Source organism: Bos taurus, chromosome Y, assembly GCF_002263795.3.
Source record: "Bos taurus isolate L1 Dominette 01449 registration number 42190680 breed Hereford chromosome Y, ARS-UCD2.0, whole genome shotgun sequence".
Taxonomy (NCBI): Eukaryota; Metazoa; Chordata; class Mammalia; order Artiodactyla; family Bovidae; genus Bos; species Bos taurus.
Genome location: NC_082638.1, coordinates 2,845,753 through 2,867,047, shown reverse-complemented (window position 1 = coordinate 2,867,047; position 21,295 = coordinate 2,845,753). Strand labels below are relative to the sequence as shown.

At 42.5% G+C, this 21,295-nt stretch overlaps 1 protein-coding gene and 1 long non-coding RNA gene across 2 annotated transcripts in view; one reads left to right on the top strand and one right to left on the bottom strand.

The window, feature by feature from the left end:
- LOC132344372 (uncharacterized) overlaps positions 1-16,187 on the top strand; it is a 151,753-nt gene extending 135,566 nt beyond the window's left edge. The window contains exons 2-3 of the long non-coding RNA XR_009493649.1: positions 13,469-13,653; positions 13,813-16,187. This is a non-coding gene — a long non-coding RNA (uncharacterized lncRNA). The remainder of the gene's footprint in view (positions 1-13,468; positions 13,654-13,812) is intronic.
- A 728-nt stretch (positions 16,188-16,915) lies between these two features.
- LOC100300091 (allergen Bos d 2) lies at positions 16,916-20,806 on the bottom strand. Its single transcript, XM_059884002.1, has 5 exons — positions 20,682-20,806; positions 20,052-20,191; positions 19,797-19,864; positions 18,540-18,631; positions 16,916-16,939 (listed from the first exon to the last, which is right to left on the bottom strand). Exons 1-5 carry the CDS (start codon positions 20,760-20,762, stop codon positions 16,916-16,918), a joined length of 405 nt encoding a protein of 134 aa, XP_059739985.1. The 5' UTR covers positions 20,763-20,806.
- Positions 20,807-21,295: the final 489 nt, after the last annotated feature.

Genomic DNA, 21,295 nt, shown 5'->3' with positions numbered 1-21,295 from the left:
TGGTGAAATTAGCGGTGAGCACTCCTGCATCAGCTCGGATGCTGAGAGTCACTAGGTTACATATTCAGAGGTCTGAGACGTAGGAGACTATATACTGTGTCACCTGTGAGGCTTACATCTTCTGTAGCCTCCTTCATCATCACGGATGTGTTGCGGCTGCACGGTCCTTCGTTCGCAGTGGGATTCACCGGGGGTCATCGTATCTCACAGCTCGGGGCTTCGCACAGCCTCCTCCTCTGTCCTTGGAGCATCTCACCGTGGAGTCTAGACTGGTGTGAGTGCGTAGATATTTAATCCAAATACTAAGGAAGCCGGAGCCGTTGCCACCTGGCAAGGTGGGCTGCTTTGTTATGCTATTCTCTTTCTGTAAATTAATTTTAATTGGAAAGTCCTTGGTTTTGCAATGCTGTGTTACTTTCAGCTGTACAGCAGCGTGACTTACTTATACCTTTGTTGTTCTTTAGTCACTAAATCGTGTCCCACCATTTGTGTCCTATCGACTATAGATTGCCAGACTCCTCTGTCTTTTGGATTTCCCAGGCGAGCATACTGGTGTGGCTTACCATTTCCTGCTCCATGGGATCTTCCCCCTCTCAGGGATAGAACTCGCCTCTCCTGTGTCTCCTGCATTGGCAGGAAGATTCTTGACCTCTGAGTCACCTGGAAAGCCCTCAGTAAATGCATAAATGTAGGTAAATGTATACCGTTGTACATTCTTGTTCTTATGAGTCATTTCAAGACATTGAGTATAGCTCTCTCTGCTCTGTTGTTTATGTTATATATTTTAGTGTCTGTCTGTTCATCTCAAACTCCCAATTTATCCCTTTGCCTACTTTCCCTTGGTAACTATTAATTTTTAAACTATTATTTATCACAGTAATCCAAGTCTCCTCCCCAAACACTAATGCTGAAGAAACTGAAGTTGAACACTTTTATAATGACCTAGAAAGACCATCTTGAACTAACACCAAAAAAGATGTCCTTTTCCTTATAGGGGACTGGAATGCTAAAGTAGGCAGTCAAGAGATCCCAGGAGTAACAGGCAAGTTTGACTTTAGAGTACAAAATGAAGGAGGGCTAAGGCGAAGAATTTAGCAAAGAGAACACACTGGTCGTAGCAAACACCCTCTTCCAACAACACAAGAGACGACTCTACACAGGAAATCACTAGATGGTCAATACGAAATGATATTGGTTATATTCTTTGCCACACAAGGCAGTGATCCATGCAAGAGGCATAGGATAGTAGTCAACTACTATTGTTCCATTTTCTTTGAACAGTTCTAGTGATCAGGCACTAATATCTTATCCTTGGAGACCTTTGTATGGGTGCAACATGCATTCAATGGAGAAGGCAATGGCACCCCACTCCAGTACTCTTGCCTGGAAAATCCCATGGACAGAGGAGCCTGGTGGGCTGCAGTCCATGGGGTTGCTACAAGTCAGACACGACTGAGTGACTTCACTTTCACTTTTCACTTTCATGCATTGGAGGAGGACATGGCCACCCACTCCAGTGTTCTTGCCTGGAGAATCCCAGGGATGGGGGAGCCTGGTGGGCTGCCATCTATGGGGTCACACAGAGTCGGACACGACTAAAGCGACTTAGCAGCAGCAGCAGCAGCAACATACATTCAAAGCACATGTAGCTTACAGTAAGCCCTGGGTGACCAGGACTCTATTCCATCTTTGTTGTCAGTCCACTTGCTCTTCAAGTGGACACAGCCTTCCACATCTCCAGAAACCTACCAAATGTCTCCAGAGCGGTCTCAGTCTACCCCATCTTTCCCATCTCCCTGAGACAATTTTTCACAGTCTCAGCTGCATGATCATTTTGGGTACCCGCAATATTCCTTTTTTCCCCTTCAGTTGGCACCGATCAATGAATATTATTTTGAAAACGTCCCTGATGAGGCACATTTTTGCAGAACTGCAGATTACTCAGCACCTGCGTCAGCAGCAAGGCCACTGCTTCTGGGGGTGGAGCTGGACTTAGCAGCCCCAAGTTGGACACAACAGACCCCGTTCTTTCTAACTACCATCAGTGCTCATTCTTGAGTAAATACTGTTCACTTTTGTTTGTACATATATCCGTGCTCAATCAGTAAATGGCATCTGACTCTTTGCGACCTCATGGACTGGAGCCCACTGGGCTCCTCTTTCCATGAGATTCTCAGGCAGGAATACCGGAGTGGGTTGCCATTTCCTCCTCCAGGAGTTTTTCCTGACCTAGGGGTCAAACCTGCATCTTTTCCATCTCCTACACTGACAGGCAAGTTCTTTACCACTGTAACACCTTGGAAGGCCATGTAACGCTGTATTCTGCTAAATCTTTACCACTACCAGCTTCCCTCATGGCTTTGCTGGTAAAGTATCCATCTGCAATGCAGGACACCTGAGCCCTGTCCCCTGGAGCAGGGAACGGCTACCCATTCCAGTATTCTGGCCTGGAGAATTCCACGGAATGTATGGTTCATGCGGGTCACAAAAATTGGACACGACTGAGCGACTTTCACTTCACTTCACTTCACCAGCTACCCCACAGCAGATGAACACTGCTTAACTGCATAATTGAGTTGTTTTCGGGTGCTGGCCAGGACAGAACATATTCTATTTTGAAGTTGTCTGACTGACTAGTCCCATCTCTCACGTGACATCTGGTGGGAACCTTATACCCCTTTATAAAACTACCAAATGTAGCTTATTCTCTCTTTTCACCACAACACTTGCAGGACTCACACTATGTGTCCTAAACAGAGTTATTTCCTCCTTCATTGTACACTTGATTTTCTGCACGATTGGATTTACATGTTTTGTGCATTTTCAAATACGGCACATTTCCTTACTGACACATATGTACGTCAATCAATTCATTGAATAATTTAAGAATTCAGTAACATCAGCAAGAGCAGAGGAGATTCATTGTTGGAAAGCCATGGGTTGAGGGTCATGATGTCCTGGGAGATAAGAAATGATGATTTCAAGGAAAAGGTCTGTTATCTTCATATGGATGATTGGGACACATTAGTGCCTCTATGTTACTCATATCCTTACTTTGTTTTTTTCTTTAAACAAGAGAAAAAGTAAAGCGTTGTTGAGCTGATTAGGATTAATATGATATTGGCCAGAGCATGAAATGAAAAACAGAAGTGGTTACTGATGGAAGCTGTGGATAAATTTCCCTACAAGACCCATTTCACAGAAGTCCCTTCTGTGTGAGTGCCCCTGTGGGTTTGCATACAATTACCACTTTTGAACTGTGGTGTTGGAGAAGACTCTTGAGAGTCCCTGGGACTGCAAGGAGATCCAGCCGGTCCATTCTGAAGGAGATCAGCCCTGGGATTTCTTTGGAAGGAATGATGCTAAAGCTGAAACTCCAGTACTTTGGCCACCTCATGTGAAGAGTTGACTCATTGGAAAAGACTCTGAACTGGGAGGGATTGGGGGCAGGAGGAGAAGGGGACAATAGAGGATGAGATGGCTGGATGGCATCACCGACTTGATGGATGTGAGTTTGAGTGAACTCCGGGAGTTGGTGATGGATAGGGAGGCCTGGCGGGCTGCGATTCATGGGGTCGAAAAGAGTCAGACACGACTGATCAACTGAACTGACTGACTGACCACCTGGTGAAACTAGCTGTGAGCAGTTGTGTATCAGCTGTTGAGAGACACTAAGTTACATACACACATGTCCAAGATGTAGGAGATAATATAGCAGGTAAGTTGCGCCACTTATATCATCTGCAATCTTATTTATCATCACAAAGGTGTTGCGGCTGCAAGGTCCTTCATTCACAGTGGGATTCCCCAGGGACCATCATATTTCCCAGCTCAGGGTTTCATAGGGTCTTGTCCTTTGACCTCAGAGCATCCCACTGTGGACTGTCGACCAATGTGGAGTGATTGGACATTTAAATCCAAAGACTTAAGGAAGCCCAAGACTTAGTCACGTGGCACGGTGCATGTTTTGTTATCTCAGTCTTTTTTAAAAATTAATTTATATTGAAATGTATATATTGCAAGCAATGTAATTCATTTGTGGATTTCTTGTTGTTTAGTTGCTAAGTCACATCCCTCTCTTTTGTGTCCCTGTGGACTGCAGAGTGCTAGACTCCTCTGTTCGTGTGATTTCCCACGGAACAATATTGGAGTGGGTTGCCATTTCTTCCATCAGGGTATCTTTATGACCCAGAGATCAAACTCACATCTCCTGCATTGGAAAGCAGATTCTTTACCACTGAGCCACCAGGGAAGCCCTCAGTTATACATCTGTGGAGCTAAATATAAACGTTTTTAGAATCTTTTTGTGTATAGGTTATTACAAGACAAGTAGATTTCTGTGTTATATAGTAAGTCCCGTTATTTATTTTATGTATAGCAGTGTGTATCTATTAATCTCAAACTCCTAATTTACCCCTCCCCCAAATTTTCTCTTTGGTAATGATAAATTTGTTTCCTGTGTCTGTGACTCTCTTTCTGCTTTATAAATAGTTCATTTGCATCGCATTTTACGTTCTCCCTATAAGTGATGTCATATAATATTTGCTGTTCTCTTTCTGACTTACTGCACTTAGTATGATTGTCTGTAGCTCCAACCGTTTTGCTGTGCATGAAGTTATTTATTCTTTTTCTTAGTTGAGTAATAGTTCATTGTGTATATACTGCATTCTTCAAGCAGTACGCAACAGAAGAAATGTCTTCACTTACGAAGAAAACTCAGTATTGTATGTATCATCCTTCTACTCACCCAGCGGAGGTTCTCAGTTCTTGTTTAGGATAGTTGTCTGTGAAAGAGAATGGATAAGGGGAAAAATGACCATTGACATGCCTCTGTTTCAGAGGATTGTTTTATAGCAGTCTTTGTAAAAGATGGCTGTGCGAATAGGAAATTTGAATCGTGTGTCCTTGTGATGCGTGTTCATTTCTGATACCTGTTGTCCTCTGGGGTGTTACCTCCTTGGGCGGCATTTCATTTGGAACTCCCCTCTCATTGTTTAGTTCCTCATACTCCTGAATTTCTTCTGCAGTGAAACTGACTCCTTTGGCTGGATTTCATAGCAAACAGGGCAGAAGCAGTGTGCATTAGAACCTTTCGTAGGTTGCAGAGTGTCACCTGGCTCCTACCTGTAGTGTCTAGTAAGCTTCACCAACACCACTGCCCTCCACCATCACCGAAACACTGCTCACCAGGTGATTAAGCACAGTGGTGCCTGAGTTGCACACAAGTCTTCAGAGGGGTCCATGGGGATTACAGTCCACATAGTGAACATTCTCTCACGTTCTACTTGTTACAACTACTGAGAGAACTACAGACCATTCATTCACCTGTGAGCTTAAGCATCTCCGAGTCAGATGTAGGCACTAATGGTATGTCAGAGAAGGTCATGGTGGGTCCTGAGACTCGGAAATCCTCCCAACTCTTAACTCTTTCTGTCCAACTTGCCTAATTAGTAAGTGAAAATTTCTCAGTTGTTTCTGACTCTTTGTGACCACATGGCCTGAGCCCGTCAGGCTCTTCTGTCCATGGAATTCTCTGGGCCAGAATACTGGAGTGGTTTGCCATTTCCTTCTCCAGGGGATCTTCCCAGCTCTGGGATCGAACCTGGTCTCCTGCATCGCAGGAGGATTCTTTACTATCAGCCACCAGGAAAGGCCAGGAATCCTGGAGTGGGTAGGCTATCCCTTCTCCAGGGGATCTTCCCAACTCAGGAATCAAACTGGGGTCTCCTGCATCGCAGGCAGATTCTTTACCACTGTAATTCTTCCTGTGGTTTCACAAATCCCAGACACATGAGATGGTTAGATAGCATCACCAAGTCAACGGGCATATTTTGAGCAAACTCCAGGAGACAGTGAAGGACAGAGGAGCCTGCTGTGCTGGAATCCATGGAGTCACAATGAATCAGGCAGGACTTAGCAACTGAAAAACAATATTCAAATGATTGGGGAAAAACGATTTGGACTTCTCACCAGGCACACTAATCCCATTACACATGCTACTGAGAGGAAAATGCACACTTTTTCATTCTCAGAGAGCAGACACAATCCCCACCATCCACCAATGTAGATATAATATCAGAAAGGTTAAAGCTACCTGTCAGTGACCCCGTGGGTTTGGCTGGATGCACGGCGATTGACATACCTTGATATATGCCTCTGAAGGATCAGTAGGAACAAGTGGTTATTTTCAGAGCTTTGGGTTCAGCTGTCAGGCATCCTTTAAGTGATTTTGACCAAAAATAGAGTGTTTGTGGTGTAGATGAATGCAGTCAAGGATGGGACCTGTGAATCTGTTAAACTCAAATTTAAACCTTGGTTCACTTTGGTGTCAGAACTCGGCAACTCCAATATGTGATATTTGGCAAGAATCCCATGGACCATCCTGGTATATTTCATTGCATCTCCATGATAAGTGTATCTGATTTTTTAAAATGCCATCTTATAGAATCCCCCATGGATACATTTGTTGAGTTTCCTATTAGACGACATTTCCGCCACCCTGACGCATGTGACATAAAGTCTGAATTCTCTCGCTTGAACACATGTCTGCTGTAGTGTACTTAATATAATATAAGCTGTGTATGCACCTCTGTTCTTCATATAAAAATACTGATAATATGAACATGAGTAGGTTGCATAGAATATGCTACATATGTACCGAGGCATGAGTCACTTTTGTGGTCTTCACTCCATCAAAGTTTTCAGCATAGAGTACCAAAGTGTTGTCCGACACAGGAATCAGCTTGAAAAAAATTTTTTACCCATGTCTGTGACCAAAAAAAAAAAAATTGAAACCTAAGTATTATTAACTTCTTTCCTTTTCAGTTGGACATTTCTTATTCTTCACATGCTATCTTCAGTCTTCCTTCCAATAGTCAACACTGTTACACTGACATTTCTAGTGGCTGTGTTGCTAGAATGAGTTAAGACATCTAGTGAACTAGGAAAGCTTTTTCCACACACCCCTCTTCTGACTTCCAGTCTTCTAGACTGAACCGTGTGTGAACGAGAGAAACATTGCTTACTGAAACCATAGTAGGTGGTGGACCTCAACCATCTCATACCAGCTCGCAAGAGCTGACTGTTAAATTTTTAGGAATGGTGTGACCAAATTTGCAAGCCCAGTCATGAGTAAAAAAAAAGTAATTCTGTAAATAAGCCATATTAAAATAAAAGTTTATAGAAACAGCAAAGTCATTTACTAGTACAAAAGGTTATAAAAGAGGTAGAAATGAGGATATTACAAAATGTTGCACATATGTACTCAAAATGATTCTTAGTTCCTGTGGATGCATGTCCACAGTGGAAATTATAAAAGACGCTTCAGGTGAATATTAGAATGCTCTGCTGTACATTTTTTTCCCATGAAAATCAAATATGTAGACATTTGATCACTATATTATGATATTAAGTGATTACACTATTAAGTATTTGAGAGTTATTTCCAGTATTTTAAACTATACAGATAGAAGTCTGAAACAGTTTTCCTTTTGCTTTCAAATTATGCAAAAATTGAGTAGAATTTTTTTGGTCATTTAACTGTTTTCATACTTTTCTGTTAGATTTTAAAGATTTTACATCTTAAATACATATGTAAGTAACTTTTAGTTATAGCATTTCTTTTGTTAAAACAAATTTTCTTAATCATGTAGGTCAAATAAATAATTGGGTGGGTCAATGTTGCAGAGAATCTGCCTGCCAGTGCAGTAGATGTGGGTTCGATTCCTGGTTGTCAAAGATCTCCTGGTGGAGGAAATGGCAACTCACTCCAGTCTTCTTGCCTGGGATAGTCCATGGACAGAGGATCCTGGTGGGCTACAGTCCATGGGGTCGCAAAGAGTCGGACAAGACAGAGCAACTAACACCCTGGAGAAGATGCACGAGTCAGAAACTTTGGAATACGCACATCCTATGACATAAACATAAGTCCCTTGGACTGCAAGGAGATCCAACCAGTCCATTCTGAAGGAGATCAGCCCTGGGATTTCTTTGGAAGGAATGATGCTAAAGCTGAAACTCCAGTACTTTGGCCACCTCATGTGAAGAGTTGACTCATTGGAAAAGACTCTGCTGCTGGGAGGGATTAGGGGCAGGAGGAAAAGGGGACAACAGAGGATGAGATGGCTGGATGGCATCACTGACTCGATGGATGTGAGTCTGAGTGAACTCCGGGAGTTGGTGATGGACAGGGAGGCCTGGCGTGCTGCGATTCATGGGGTCACAAAGAGTCAGATACAACTGAGCGACTGATCTGATCTGATCTGATGACATAAACATCCCCGTCTCTCTTTGCAACTACATTGAGTAACATGCATGCCTCGTAACGCCTGAAAAACAAAGACATCCCTTTCTCACTATTCCTTCCCTGTCTGTTCCCCAGCGCTTGAGGACACCATTGTGTCAATAGTGTTTACACACTCAACTTCACAGCCATGACTCACACCTTTCACTGCACATCGATAACAGGACCCCATCTAGGTAGACAGCAGTCTTGCTGTTTTCAGTTTAGGCAGATTGTGCTTACTTGACGTAAAAAGTAGTGAAGGGATGTTTGAATTGGTCCCACTTTTTATAGGATGGGTCTCTTGGCAGAATACATAATGATCAAACAGTGGTTAATCACACAACCTTGGTTATTTGCAAGTCATTCTCTTTTATCCTGGTTGGCAGGCGAGCTTTTCTGGCAGTCTGTTCTTCTTCTTATGGGATTAATTTGAAGAGAATCTACAGTGGATCTCGACATTTGTCCTTCAGACTAAGTGAGGAATCACAGGACATACGAGGTTTTTCTAGGACAGTGGTATTTGGATTCTTTTTATACCCTCAGTTTCCAAATGGGACAGACCGTCCAAGGCACATAGCCCCGAGTCCTGTGTTATTTAACACTGAAGACGTCTGTTAAGCTTCTTTTCTAAAACAAAGGATGGTCTTGTCTGGTTTAAGAAGATAAATATGTGGCTTCTCTACCAGGAATCAGTTGTAAGGGCATTCCTCAGAGGAGGAAATAAGTATAGTTGATGTGTGCTGGTTTTTTTGTTGTTGTTTACAGGTGTTCCATAAAATGAGTCATAATTTTGTATACTCCATTAATAGTATAAAATATTGTCTTATTCTCCATATTGTTCAATATATCTTTTTACATTATTTATTTTATTCAAGTTAGTTTATGCCTCTTACTCTGCTCCTCGTATGTTATCCTCACCACTTCCCCCTACCCATTGGTCACCACTGATTTGTTCTCTGTATCTACGCCGCTGCTGCCAAGTCGCTTCGGTCGTGTCCGACTCTGTGCAGCCCCATAGGTGGCAGCCTACCAGGCTCCCCCGTCCCTGGGATTCTCCAGGCAAGAACACTGGAGTGGGTTGCCATTTCCTTCTCCAATGCATGAAAGTGAAAAGTGAAAGTGAAGTTGTTCAGTCGTGTCCGACTCTTCGAGACCCCATGGACTGCAGCCTACCAGGCTCCTCCGTCCATGGGATTTTCAAGGCAAGAGTACTGGAGTGGGTCGCCATTGCCTTCTCCCTGTATGTATGAGTCTCCCGTATTTTGTTATATACAATAGTTTGTTTTGTTTTTTAGATTCCACATTAAGCGATATAATTGGAGAAGGAAATGGCAACCCACTTCAGTGTTCTTGCCTGGAGAATCCCGTGCACAGAGGAGCCTGGTGGTCTACAGTCCCCCGGGTTTGCAAAGAGTAGGACACGACTGAGCAACCAACACACTAAGTGATATAACCCAGTGTTTGTCCCTGTCCATCCGACTTATCTTACGTAGCGTCATATCCTGGAACTCCATCCACGTTGCTGCAGATGGCAAAATTTCACCGTTTCATGGTTGTGTAGCATTCCATGGCTACAGTCCATGTGGTCTCAAGAGTTGGGACATATTTAGTGACTAAACCATCATTACCATCACCGTGGCTTCTTCATATTTATATATTTTTTAGATTTACTGAAATGTTTTCAACAAGAGCACGTTCTCATCTTCTCCCCTACTCAAAGATCCCTCTCAAATTTCTCTCTACAATTTCATTTGGCCTTGAGGGTATAACTAGTCTCCCTACAGCATATGAGATTTCTGCCTTAAATACAGCTCCGGAAACTACATGTAAGTTCAAAACGATATCCTTCAGCTTCTTGGTCACCCTTCCTCCTGTCCCTTTCTCAGCCTCCTCTGCAACCTAGACTTGGGAACCCACTCCTCGGTTTTCTAGCATGATAGATTAATTGGTATTCTTTAGAATTTGTCAAAAATTGAACCTATGTGTGTTTCTCATGGGTTTCACTTAGCATATTTGTTTGAATAAATATCTATATATATATTTTTGTAGACTCTGTTTCCATTGCCCCTGCATATTATCTTCAGGATATATCCCACTTTTATCCGTTCAGATGTTCATGGATACATGTTCACACACAAATCTTTGTATGGATCTGAGCTGTCGGCTAGGGGTGGAACTGCTGGATCTCACTACCTTCTGATTTTTGAGTCCTGCCAACAGGAGATGAGAATTTCCATTGCCCCATCCTTGCCGGGACTCTGTGTGGGCAGTCATCTTCATTTCAGACATTATAATAAGTGTGTGATGCTATCCAGTTACACTTGTAATTTCCATTTCCTGAATGAATGAAGAGGTGGGATTGCCATTTGTCTATTTTCTTTGGTGTTTCTACAAATTCTTTGTTCATTCTGAGTGAATTAATTTTTTTAATGAAGTTTGTAGGCTTTTAATATATTCTGCATACCAGTTCTTTTTCAGATAAAAATAAAGTTGCTCAATCATGTCCAACTCTTTCTGACTGCATGGTATGTAGCCTTCCAGGCTCCTCTGCCCATGGAATTTTCCAGGCAGGAATACTTTAGTGGGTTGCCATTTCCTTCTCCAGGGAGTGAACCCATGTCCCCTCCGTTGCAGGAAGATTGTTTACTGTCTGAGCCACCAGGGAAGACCCTCTTTACAGACAGAGGTGTGCCAATATTTTTCCCCTGTCTCAGGCTTCTCTTGTGCTTTGTTAAGGATGTCCCTCAACGATGTAAATATTTAGACCAAGGCCTGGTTGCTGACATACTGTTCCCACTGAAGGATCCTGCTTGGTGTATATTCTAATCAGTAACCACCTAATATTTGGTCACAGAGTATGCACCTATATTTTATCGGTAGAGTATTTCTTGCTTTTCATCTTACATATAGGTCTCTGAGACTCTGTGTTAGTTGTAAAACGTGGAACAATGAATGACTTGAAGCTTTTTTTTTTCAGTGATGGGGGGGTGGGGCGGGGCACATGGATTTCTAATTTATCCAGCAACTTTTCTTTATAAGATTATTATTTTCCTTTTTAAGTTTATCCAAAATCCATTTGTGTGTATATTCCTGTTCCTTCCCCATGAACAAATTTGTTTCTGTTTTGGCTTTTTTCCTCCCTTTTTAGATTTGTGTTTGGGGCAGTATTAAAGACAATTAGAACATGAGGGTCATATGACTAGCTTTCAACAGTTGCTTGTCAGAAATATAAAGTGTTCACAATTCAAAAGCTTGTGAAAGTAGAGTATCTTATCCACTTATAGATCATTAGAGTATTTTGTATTTCGACTGATTTTCATAAAGCATATCCAAAAGAGCAAGATGTTAGATTTGCTACATTTTGGAGCTGAAACAAATACTCATTGAGTAAATGCTGGCTGCAGAGTTCTCAACATAAGCAGTACTCAGTTGAAACATAAGGCTTTAAATGACTGAAGTACTGTGTGTGTGTGTGTGTGTGTGTGTGTGTGTGTGTGTGTGTACGCCTTTATTCTCATTTAGTTATAATCACCTGAATATCTCTTGTGACTTAAAGAAGATGTAATGAATAGCATGGTGTCTATTATTAATAGTATTGTACAAATACTTGCCGGCCACTAAGAGCATAGCTTTTAGGTGTATGCATCACACACACACACACACCCACACACACGTGGTAAGTAGGTGATAAGATAGATGTGTTTATTCACATGTATCTTGTTTAGGGCTTCCCTGGTGGCTCAGATGGTAAATCATCTTCCTGCAGTGCAGGAGACCTGGATTCAATCCCTGGATCAGGAAGATCCCCAGAGAAGGGAATGGCAACCCATTCCAGGATTCTTGCCTGGAGAACTCCGTGCACAGAGGAGCCTGGTCGCACGTGACATTTACTCTTTGAGTAAACCTTTCTGCTCTTTAACTTCCTGCAAACTTTTAAGAGTTCATTGATCCACAGTGACTAAACTCAGTCCATTTGTCATAAATCCCTCTTCTGCAGGATTTAATATATTGTCAGCTGGATAAACTTCCTTGAAAATAATTGTTAAGATAAAATATTTTAATGGTTCGTATGTCCTGTCCTTCCTGGTTCTGAATGTTGCTTTCATTATTCAAACTCCACCTGTTTCAGTTAGTGGTCTTCATTAGTGGTCTGTTTCCATAGTTACACTTCTTATAACCTCTGGTTAGGGGTTTTTGTTTTTGTTTTTGTTTTTTTTCAGACACACATTGGGTCTTTGTTGCTGGCTCAGCTTTTCTCTACTTTAGGTTTGAGAGCTTCTCAGTTTGGTGGTTCAGTTGTGGCTTGTAGAACCTAGAGCACAGGCTCAGGGGTTGTGGTCCATGGCTTTAGTTGCCCCTTGGCACGTGGGATCTTCCCGGATCAGGGGTTCAGTGTGTGTCCCCTGCATTGGCAGGTGGATTGTGAACCACTGGAAACCTAGGGGAGTCTCTCTGCTCAGTTTTCTTTTTTAAATTCTAATTTTCAGTTTAAAGGCTGGCTTCCTAGGGGTCAGCCCACAGTGAGCATAGCTTCACTGTTTCTGAAGGCATTAGGAGTTATCTCCCACTCTGCCCCAGGAGCATATTGGACACGTTTCAAGAGTGGAGGGGGTGTTGTCTCAGCTTGCAGTGTCATATCAGTTTGCCATTTAACACAGCTCGTGGGGTTTTCACAGTGAGAATACTGGAGTGGTTTGCCACTCAGTCCTCCAGTGGTTCTCCTTCTGTCAGACTCTCCACTGTACTCGTGTATGGCTGGCCCTATGTGAAATGGCTCATAGCTTCACTGAGTTATGCAAGCCCCTTCACCACACAAGTCAGTGATCCGTGAAGGGGGAATAGCTTAGTCCTCAACTGCTATTGTTCCATTCTCTTGCAACACAATTCAAGTGACCAGGCTCAAATGTCTTGCCCTTGCAGACCTTCATATGCATGGAACAAAGTGCATGTGGCTCACAGGGAGCCCTGGGTGACCAGTGTTCTGTTCTGTCTTTCCTGTGATTCCTGCAGCAGTTCAGGCGCACACAGCCTTCCGCATCCCCAGGAGTCTACCCAAGATCTCCAGAGTGTTCTAGGACTGCCCCATCTTTCCCATCTCCTTTAACCACTTTCCTGATCTCTCTACTGCTCCAGTGGCATGACCATTTTGGGGACCCACAGTGCTCCTTTTTTCCCCATCTGTAGGCACCAATCAACGACTATTATCTCAAAACTCCCCTTGCGAGGGACTTTTCTGCAGAGTGGAGATAACCCAGCACCTGCATCAGCAGGAGGATCACTGCTTCTGGGGATGGGGCTGGACAGTAGCAGCCCTGAGTCGGACAGCAGAGACCTGGCGCTTTGTCACGATCATGAGTGTTCTTTCTTGAGTAAGTACTGTTCAGTTTTGTTGTATGTGTCTGAGTCCTAAGTTGATAAAATGTGTCTGACTCTTTGCCACCTCGTGGAATGTATAGCCCACCAGATACCTCTGTTGATGGGATTCTTCAGGCAAGATAACTAGACTGGGTTTCCAATTCCTCTTCCAGGACATCTCCTCGACCCAGGGATCGAAGCTGAATCTCTTGCGTCTCCTACCTGTGTAGGTGTATTTTTTTTTTTTTTTTTAACCAGTGCACCTCTGGAAGCCCATGGAAGCCTGCTGCTGCTGCTGCTAAGTTGCTTCAGTCGTGTCTGACTCTGTGCGACTCCATAGACGGCAGCCCATCAGGCTTCCCCGTCCCTGGGATTCTCCAGGCAAGAACACTGGAGTGGGTTGCCATTTCCTTCTCCAATGCATGAAAGTGAAAAGTGAAAGTGAAGTTGCTCAGTCCTGTCTGACCCTTAGCGACCCCATGGACTGGAGCCCACCAGGCTCCTCCAACCATGGGATTTTCCAGGCAAGAGTACTGGAGTGGGATGCCATTGCCTTCTCCTGCATTCTGCTAAGTCCTTACACCCCCTGCAACCCCACAGCAGGTGAATGCTGCTTTACCCATAGTTGAGTGAATCTCAGCTGCTACTTAGGACAGCTTCCATTCTACTCAAAGTTGTCAGATTGACCAACCCCATCTCTCTCATGACTTCTGGTGGGCACCTTATACAACCCTATAAAACTACCACCCAAGAAAAGATGCTCAACATCACTCATTATCAGAGAAATGCAAATCAAAACCACTATGAGGTACCATTTCACACCAGTCAGAATGGCTGCGATCCAAAAGTCTACAAGCAATAAATGCTGGAGAGGGTATGGAGAAAAGGGAACCCTCTTACACTGTTGGTGGGAATGCAAACTAGTACAGCCACTATGGAGAACAGTGTGGAGATTCCTTAAAAAACTGGAAATAGAACTGCCTTATGATCCAGCAATCCCACTGCTGGGCATACACACTGAGGAAACCGGAAGGGAAAGAGACACGTGTACCCCAGTGTTCATCGCAGCACTGTTTATAATAGCCAGGACATGGAAGCAACCTAGATGTCCATCAGCAGATGAATGGATAAGAAAGCTGTGGGACATATACACAATGGAGTATTACTCAGCCATTAAAAAGAAAACTTTTGAATCAGTTCTAATGAGGTGGATGAAACTGGAGCCTATTATACAGAGTGAAGTAAGCCAGAAATAAAAACACCAATACAGTATACTAACGCATATATATGGAATTTAGAAAGATGGTAACAATAACCCTGTGTACGAGACAGCAAAAGAGACACTGATGTATAGATCAGTCTTATGGACTCTGTGGGAGAGGGAGAGGGTGGGGAGATTTGGGAGAATGGCATTGAAACATGTATAATATCATGTATGAAACGAGTCGCCAGTCCAGGTTTGATGCACGATACTGGATGCTTGGGGCTGGTGCACTGGGACGACCCAGAGGGAGGGTATGGGGAGGGAGGAGGGAGGAGGGTGGGGAACACAGGTATACCTGTGGCGGATTCATTTCAATACTTGGCAAAACTAATACAATATTGTAAAGTTTAAAAATAAAATAAAATTAAAAAAAAAACTACCGCCTGTGGTTTATTCTCTCTTCTCAACAAGATCCTTGCAGGATTCACACCATGCATCCTAAACAGAGTTCCCCTGCTTTATTGTCACTAGATTTTCCAAACAGTTGAATTTACATGTTTAGTGCATTTGCAATTATGCACGTTTGATCACTACACATCTATGCATTAATCAATTTATTGATCAGTTTAGGAATCCAGTAACATCAGCAAGGGCAGAGGAGTTTCATAGTGAAAACCATGTTTCCTGGATCATGACTTCCTGGGAGAGAAGAAATGAGGATTTCAAGGAAACTTTTATCTGCATATGGCTGATTGTGACATATTAGTGCTGTGATGTGACACATATTCTTTCTTTGTTCACTTCTATAAACAGAAAAAAAAATGTAAAACGTAGTTGAGCTGAATAGGATTAACATGATGTTGGTCAGAGAATGAAACAGAGAATAGAAGCACTTGTGTTTGAAAGCACTGGAGAAATTTCCCTACGAGACGCATTTTGCAGAAGTCTGTGTGTGTGTGTGTGTGTGTGTGTGCCCATAGTGGGTTGCATAGACCTACCACCCGATGAAACTATTTATGAGCACTTGTGTATCAGCTGGTATGTTGAGAGTTGCTGAGTTGCATCTCCACAGCTCCCTGGTGTAGGAGATTACTGGTTAACCTGTTCCTCCTACTTGTCCTATAAATCTTATTTTTCATCATGAAGGTGTTGTGGCTGCAAGGTCATTCACTCACGTTGGTATTCACCACGGATCATCGTATTTCACAGCTCAGGGCTTCACACAGTCTCCTCTTTGGTCCTCAAAGCATCTCACTGTGGAGTCTAGACCAGTGTGATGGTTTAGATATTTAAGCTCTACCACTTACGGGAATCCCCAGCCATTACCATGTGGCAAGGTAGAGAGTTTTGTGTTCCTGTTCCTTTTTAAAACTATTTTTTATTGAGATGTAGTTGATGTGCAATGTTGTGTTACTTTCAAGTGTATAGCGACATGATGCTTTATGCATTTTTTATTGTTGTTTAGGTGCCAATCCTGTCCCACACTTTTGTGTTCCTCTGGACTTTAGCCTGCCAGACTCCTCTGTCCATGGGATTTCCCAGGCAAGCATACTGGAGTGCACTGCCATTTCCAACCCCCGGAAATCTTCCCAACCCAGTGATCAAACCTAGATTTCCTGCATTGGCAGGTGGATTCTTTATCACTGAACCACCAGGAAGCCCTCAGTTAGACATGCATGTATATACAAGCCAGGAGTGTGTATCTCTTAATCCCAAACTCCTAGTATATCCCTCTCCCCATTTTCTCTTTAGGAACCATCAAGGTTTTTTGGACTCTGAGCCTGTTTCTATTTCTATTTCTATACATATGTGCCATATTTTTTGGTTCCACATGGAAGTGATATCAAGCTTGCCTTTCTCTTTCTTACTTCCCTTAGCATGATCATCTCTAGATCTGCCCTTGTTACTGCAAATGGTATTATTTCATTACTTTACATAGTTGTGTAATATAGTCCCTTGTGTATATATATATACCCCATGATTAAAGTGGTATGCCCCAGAAAAAACTCTTTCCCTTAGAAAGAAAACTCAGTGTTGTATATGTGATTATTCTACTCACCCAGAAGAGGCGGTCAGATCTTATTGAGGACAGTCATCTGTGAGAGAGAATGAATAAGTGGAAAAATAATCACTGGGATGCCTCTATTTCAAAGGATTCTTTCATAACCGCCTTTGTAAAAGATGACTGTGTGGATAGGAAATTTGATTCGAGTGTCCTCGTGATGTGGTTTCATTTCGGATCCCTGTGTTCCTCTTGGCTTTACCTGTTTGAGTGAGATCTTCTATATGTTCTATTGGAATCCCCCTTTCTCTGTTCAGTTCCTCATACTGCTGAATGTCTTCCTGAGTGGCACCGTCTCCTTTGGCTGGGTTTAATAACAAAGAGGGCAGAAGAGGTGTGCATTAGAATCCTTGGTAGCTTATACAGTGTCACCCAGCTCCTCTGTGTAGTGTTCAATTAGTCCCATCATCACCGTTGCCCTCTTCCATCACCTAAACCCTGCTCACCAGAACAGTTTCTACAGAGGTGCCTGAGTGTTCACATCAGGTCTTCAGATGTGTCCAGGGGATAGAGTCCACATAGTGAACATTTTATCACATTCCAGTTCTTACAACTATTGAGTGAACTACAGACCATTCACCTGTGAGCCTACGCATCTCCAAGTCAGATGCATGCTGAAATGGTACATTGGGGAAGGCCACTGTGGGTCCTGAGACTCAGATATCCTCCCAAGTCCAACTCCTCTTGTCCACATTGTCTGCATCCTAGAATTCCGTCTCTGGGGTTTACCTGGACCTTAATCTATTAAGATGTGTAGAGACCATCACTGACTCAATCAACATGAGTTTGAGCAAACTCTGGGAGATAGTGGAGGTCAGAGGAACTTTCTGTGCTGCAGTCCATGGAGCCACCATGAGTCAGACACGACGTGTGACTGAACAACAATGTTGAAATGAATGGGGGATACATTTTTTTGGAGTTTTCACCAGGCACACTAATCTCATCGAACATGGGACTCAGAGAAAAACTCAGGCTCTGTCATCCTCAGAAAAGAGACACAAGCCTCACCCACCCACAGTTTGGATATAATATCAGAAGGGTTAAAGGGTCATGTAAAATGTACTTTCTGGTTGGCCAGTGTTCAGCAAGATAGAAATGACTGACCACGCTGCTTCTGAAGGATTCTATATGATCCAGGGTTGATTCACAGAGGTTTGGGTTCAGATTTTAGGTATTATTTTAATGATCATGGCAAAAAAAAAAAAAAAAAAAATTGTATTCAAGAGGAATCAGTCATGGCCGGGACCTGCGAGTCTCTGAACTCAAAGTTCCAACCTTGGTTTACTTTGGTGTCCAAACCCGGCAACTCCAATGTGTGATATTTGTCAAGAAACCCATGGAGCACCCTGGAATATTTCATTGCACCTCCTGGGTAAGTGTATATATATATTTTTTAATGTCACCCAGTAGAATCCCCAGTAGACGCATTTCTTCAGTTTTCTACCAGACAACCTTTCTTCAGCCCTGGATCATGGCGCATGAAGTCTGAATTGTCTTGTGTGAACTCATGTCTGTTCCGGTGTGCTTAATAAAATATAAGGTGTTCATGCACTTCTGAAATGAAATCATGCTAATATGAACACTGTTAATTTGCTCAGAATAAGCTTCAATAACGTACCAAGGAGTTGAGTCACTTTTGTGCTCTTCACGCCATCAAAGTTTTCACCGTAGACTGCTAATGTGTTCTCTGACACGGGAATCAGTTCGAAAAAGTTTGAACCCATATCTGCGACAGGAAAAAAAAAAAAAAATCAAATCTCAATGTGATTAACATCTTTACATTTAGACATGTCACATTCTTCACATCTATCATCAGCCCTTGCTCTGATAGTGAACTGCCACCATCTCACTGGCATTTCTTGCGATCTGTGGTTAGAACCTGTTGGAACAGTTAGTGACCTTGGGAAGCTTTCTCTACACACCCCTCATCTTAAGACAGTAAAGACTTCCAGTCTTCTAGACCAAACCGTCTGTGAACAATAGCAAAGTTGCTTATCACAACTAGAGTAGGTGTTGCACCTCAATCATCTCATATGAGCTCACCAGAACTGACTGTGAGAGTTTCAGGACTTTTTTTTTTTGGTACAAATTCACAAGTACAGTCATGATTACAAAGATACTCTGTGACTTTAAGGAAATCATGTGAAAATAAAAGTTAATAGATAAAACAAGTTACCTTCTGGTATAGAGGTAATCAGAGAGGTATAAATGAAGGTATTGCCAAATGTTAGAGATATATACTCTGAAATGTTTCCTAATTAGGTCCTTTGTCCAATATCCACAGATGAAATTAAAAAAAAAAAAAAATGCCTTTGACCAGGATTAGAATGTTCCATTGTACACTTTCCCCATGAAAATCAAATAGGTATTTTTCATTACTTAACATTACAATATTGGTATTTGAGGTTTCTTTCTAGTATTGAAACTATAGAGATAGAGGTCTGTGTCAGTGCCCCTTTTGATTTCAAATTAGGTAAAACTTAGTGTGAAATTTTTTGCTGTCATTTTAATATCTCATACTTATCTGTGAGATTTAAATGAATCATGTTCTACTTCTTCAACATGCTAAAAAAGAACTTTTCATGTTTAAAGGATTTCTTTAGCTAAAGAAAATTTGATCTTGACAGTTAAATAAGGGGTTTCTCAGGTGGCTCAGCAATAAAGAATCCACTTGCCATTGCTGGAGTTGCAGGAGACTTGAGCTCAATCCCTGGGTCAGGAAGATGCTCTGGAGGAGGAAATGACAACCCATCCTAGTGTTCTTGCCTGCACCATCCCATGGACAGAGGAGCCTGGTGAGCTAGAGTCCATGGGGTCACAAATAGTCGGACACAGCTGAGCAACTATCATGCTTGGGATGACGCACACATCGGCAGAGCTCGAATACTCACATCCTACATGATAAACATCCCCTTCTCTCTCTGCAACTACATTGAGGAATGTGCATTGGCTGGGAAACCTGAGAAACAAACAGACAAGATTTGTCATCATCTGTTCCCTAGAGCTTGAGGGCACCCTCCCATCGATAGAGTTTACACACTCATCTTCACAACCATGACTCACACCGTTCGCTGCACATTGTCGACCGGACCCCATGTCAGAAGTCAGCGGTCTCATTGTTTTCAGTTTAGGCAGATTTTTCTTACTTGGCATAAAAGTTAACGGATAGTGAGGAACAGCGGTCAGTACATTCAAGCTGACGGATGTATGCCCTCAGGGGGCCTCCTTCCTCAATCTTCTGTATGTTATCTGCAGCCATGAGAATGCTGTGCCAGTCTCCTGTAATCTAAGAAGGAAAGTCTCCATAAGCATCACTCAGTCTTTTCACTGGATTCTCACCAATACCCAACCCAATCGTTGCCTCTGCATTTACCTCAGAAGAGAAGAAAATTCAATCTTATTAAACAAAGTAGGATTCTACCCCCTGCCTTGCAGAATAACATGAAATGAAATAATCATTCATATTCAAGCAGAAAGCATAGAGTTTGAGTTTCTTAAAATAGGTAAAAGAGCAACATTAAAGACCATGGCAGTTCATCAGTCCCTAAAGGATAGCATGGTAGGCTTTTTTTCTTTTTTTCACATGGAGACAAATAATTTGGAAAAAAAAATGCAAAGAGCTGAAAGATAAGAGGGTTTTATTATGCTCATAGAGATAGGTGGACCGTGGCATGTCTATACAATCTGGTCATACAGATAAACAAGGCTCGCTCTCTCTCATACACACACTCACAGACCAAGAAAGACCTTCTCCCAGATCAGCTAAATTTGGGTACCTGTGAGGGGTCTAGCTCAGCTGGAGCTTCCTGGGCAGCGCAAACCAGACCAAGGAGAAGAGTCAGGAACACAGTCTTCATCTTGCTGTCCTTCTTCTATAGAAGCTGACGGTGTCTCAGGTGTTGGAGAGGTTGTGAATTCATCCCTCTTCTTATAGGATGGGTTTCTTGGCAGCATACATAATGATCAAACAGTGGTTAATCACAAGATCTTGCTTACATAGATGTCATCTTCCAATATCCTGGTTGGCAGGTGAGCTTTTTTTGGTAATCTGTGGTTTTTATAAAGAGATGAGTTTAAGGGAAGCTTCGATGTGGACAATTTCCTTCAGATTAAATGAGAAATTAGAGAACATACGAGGTATCTCAAAGACACTGATACTTAATATTCTTTAATATCTTCAGATTCCAAAATGGGAGAAACAGTCCAAGACTCATAGCCCCAACTCATGTGTTATTTATTTAGCATTGAAAGGTCAGTTTAAGCTTATACTCTGAAACTAAAGACAGTATAATCTGGTTTAAAAGATTAATATGTGGCTTCTTTACCAGGAATTGGTTGTCAGGGCATCCCTCAGAGGAGTCTATATTTTTTTGTTTTGAAATTGAGATGT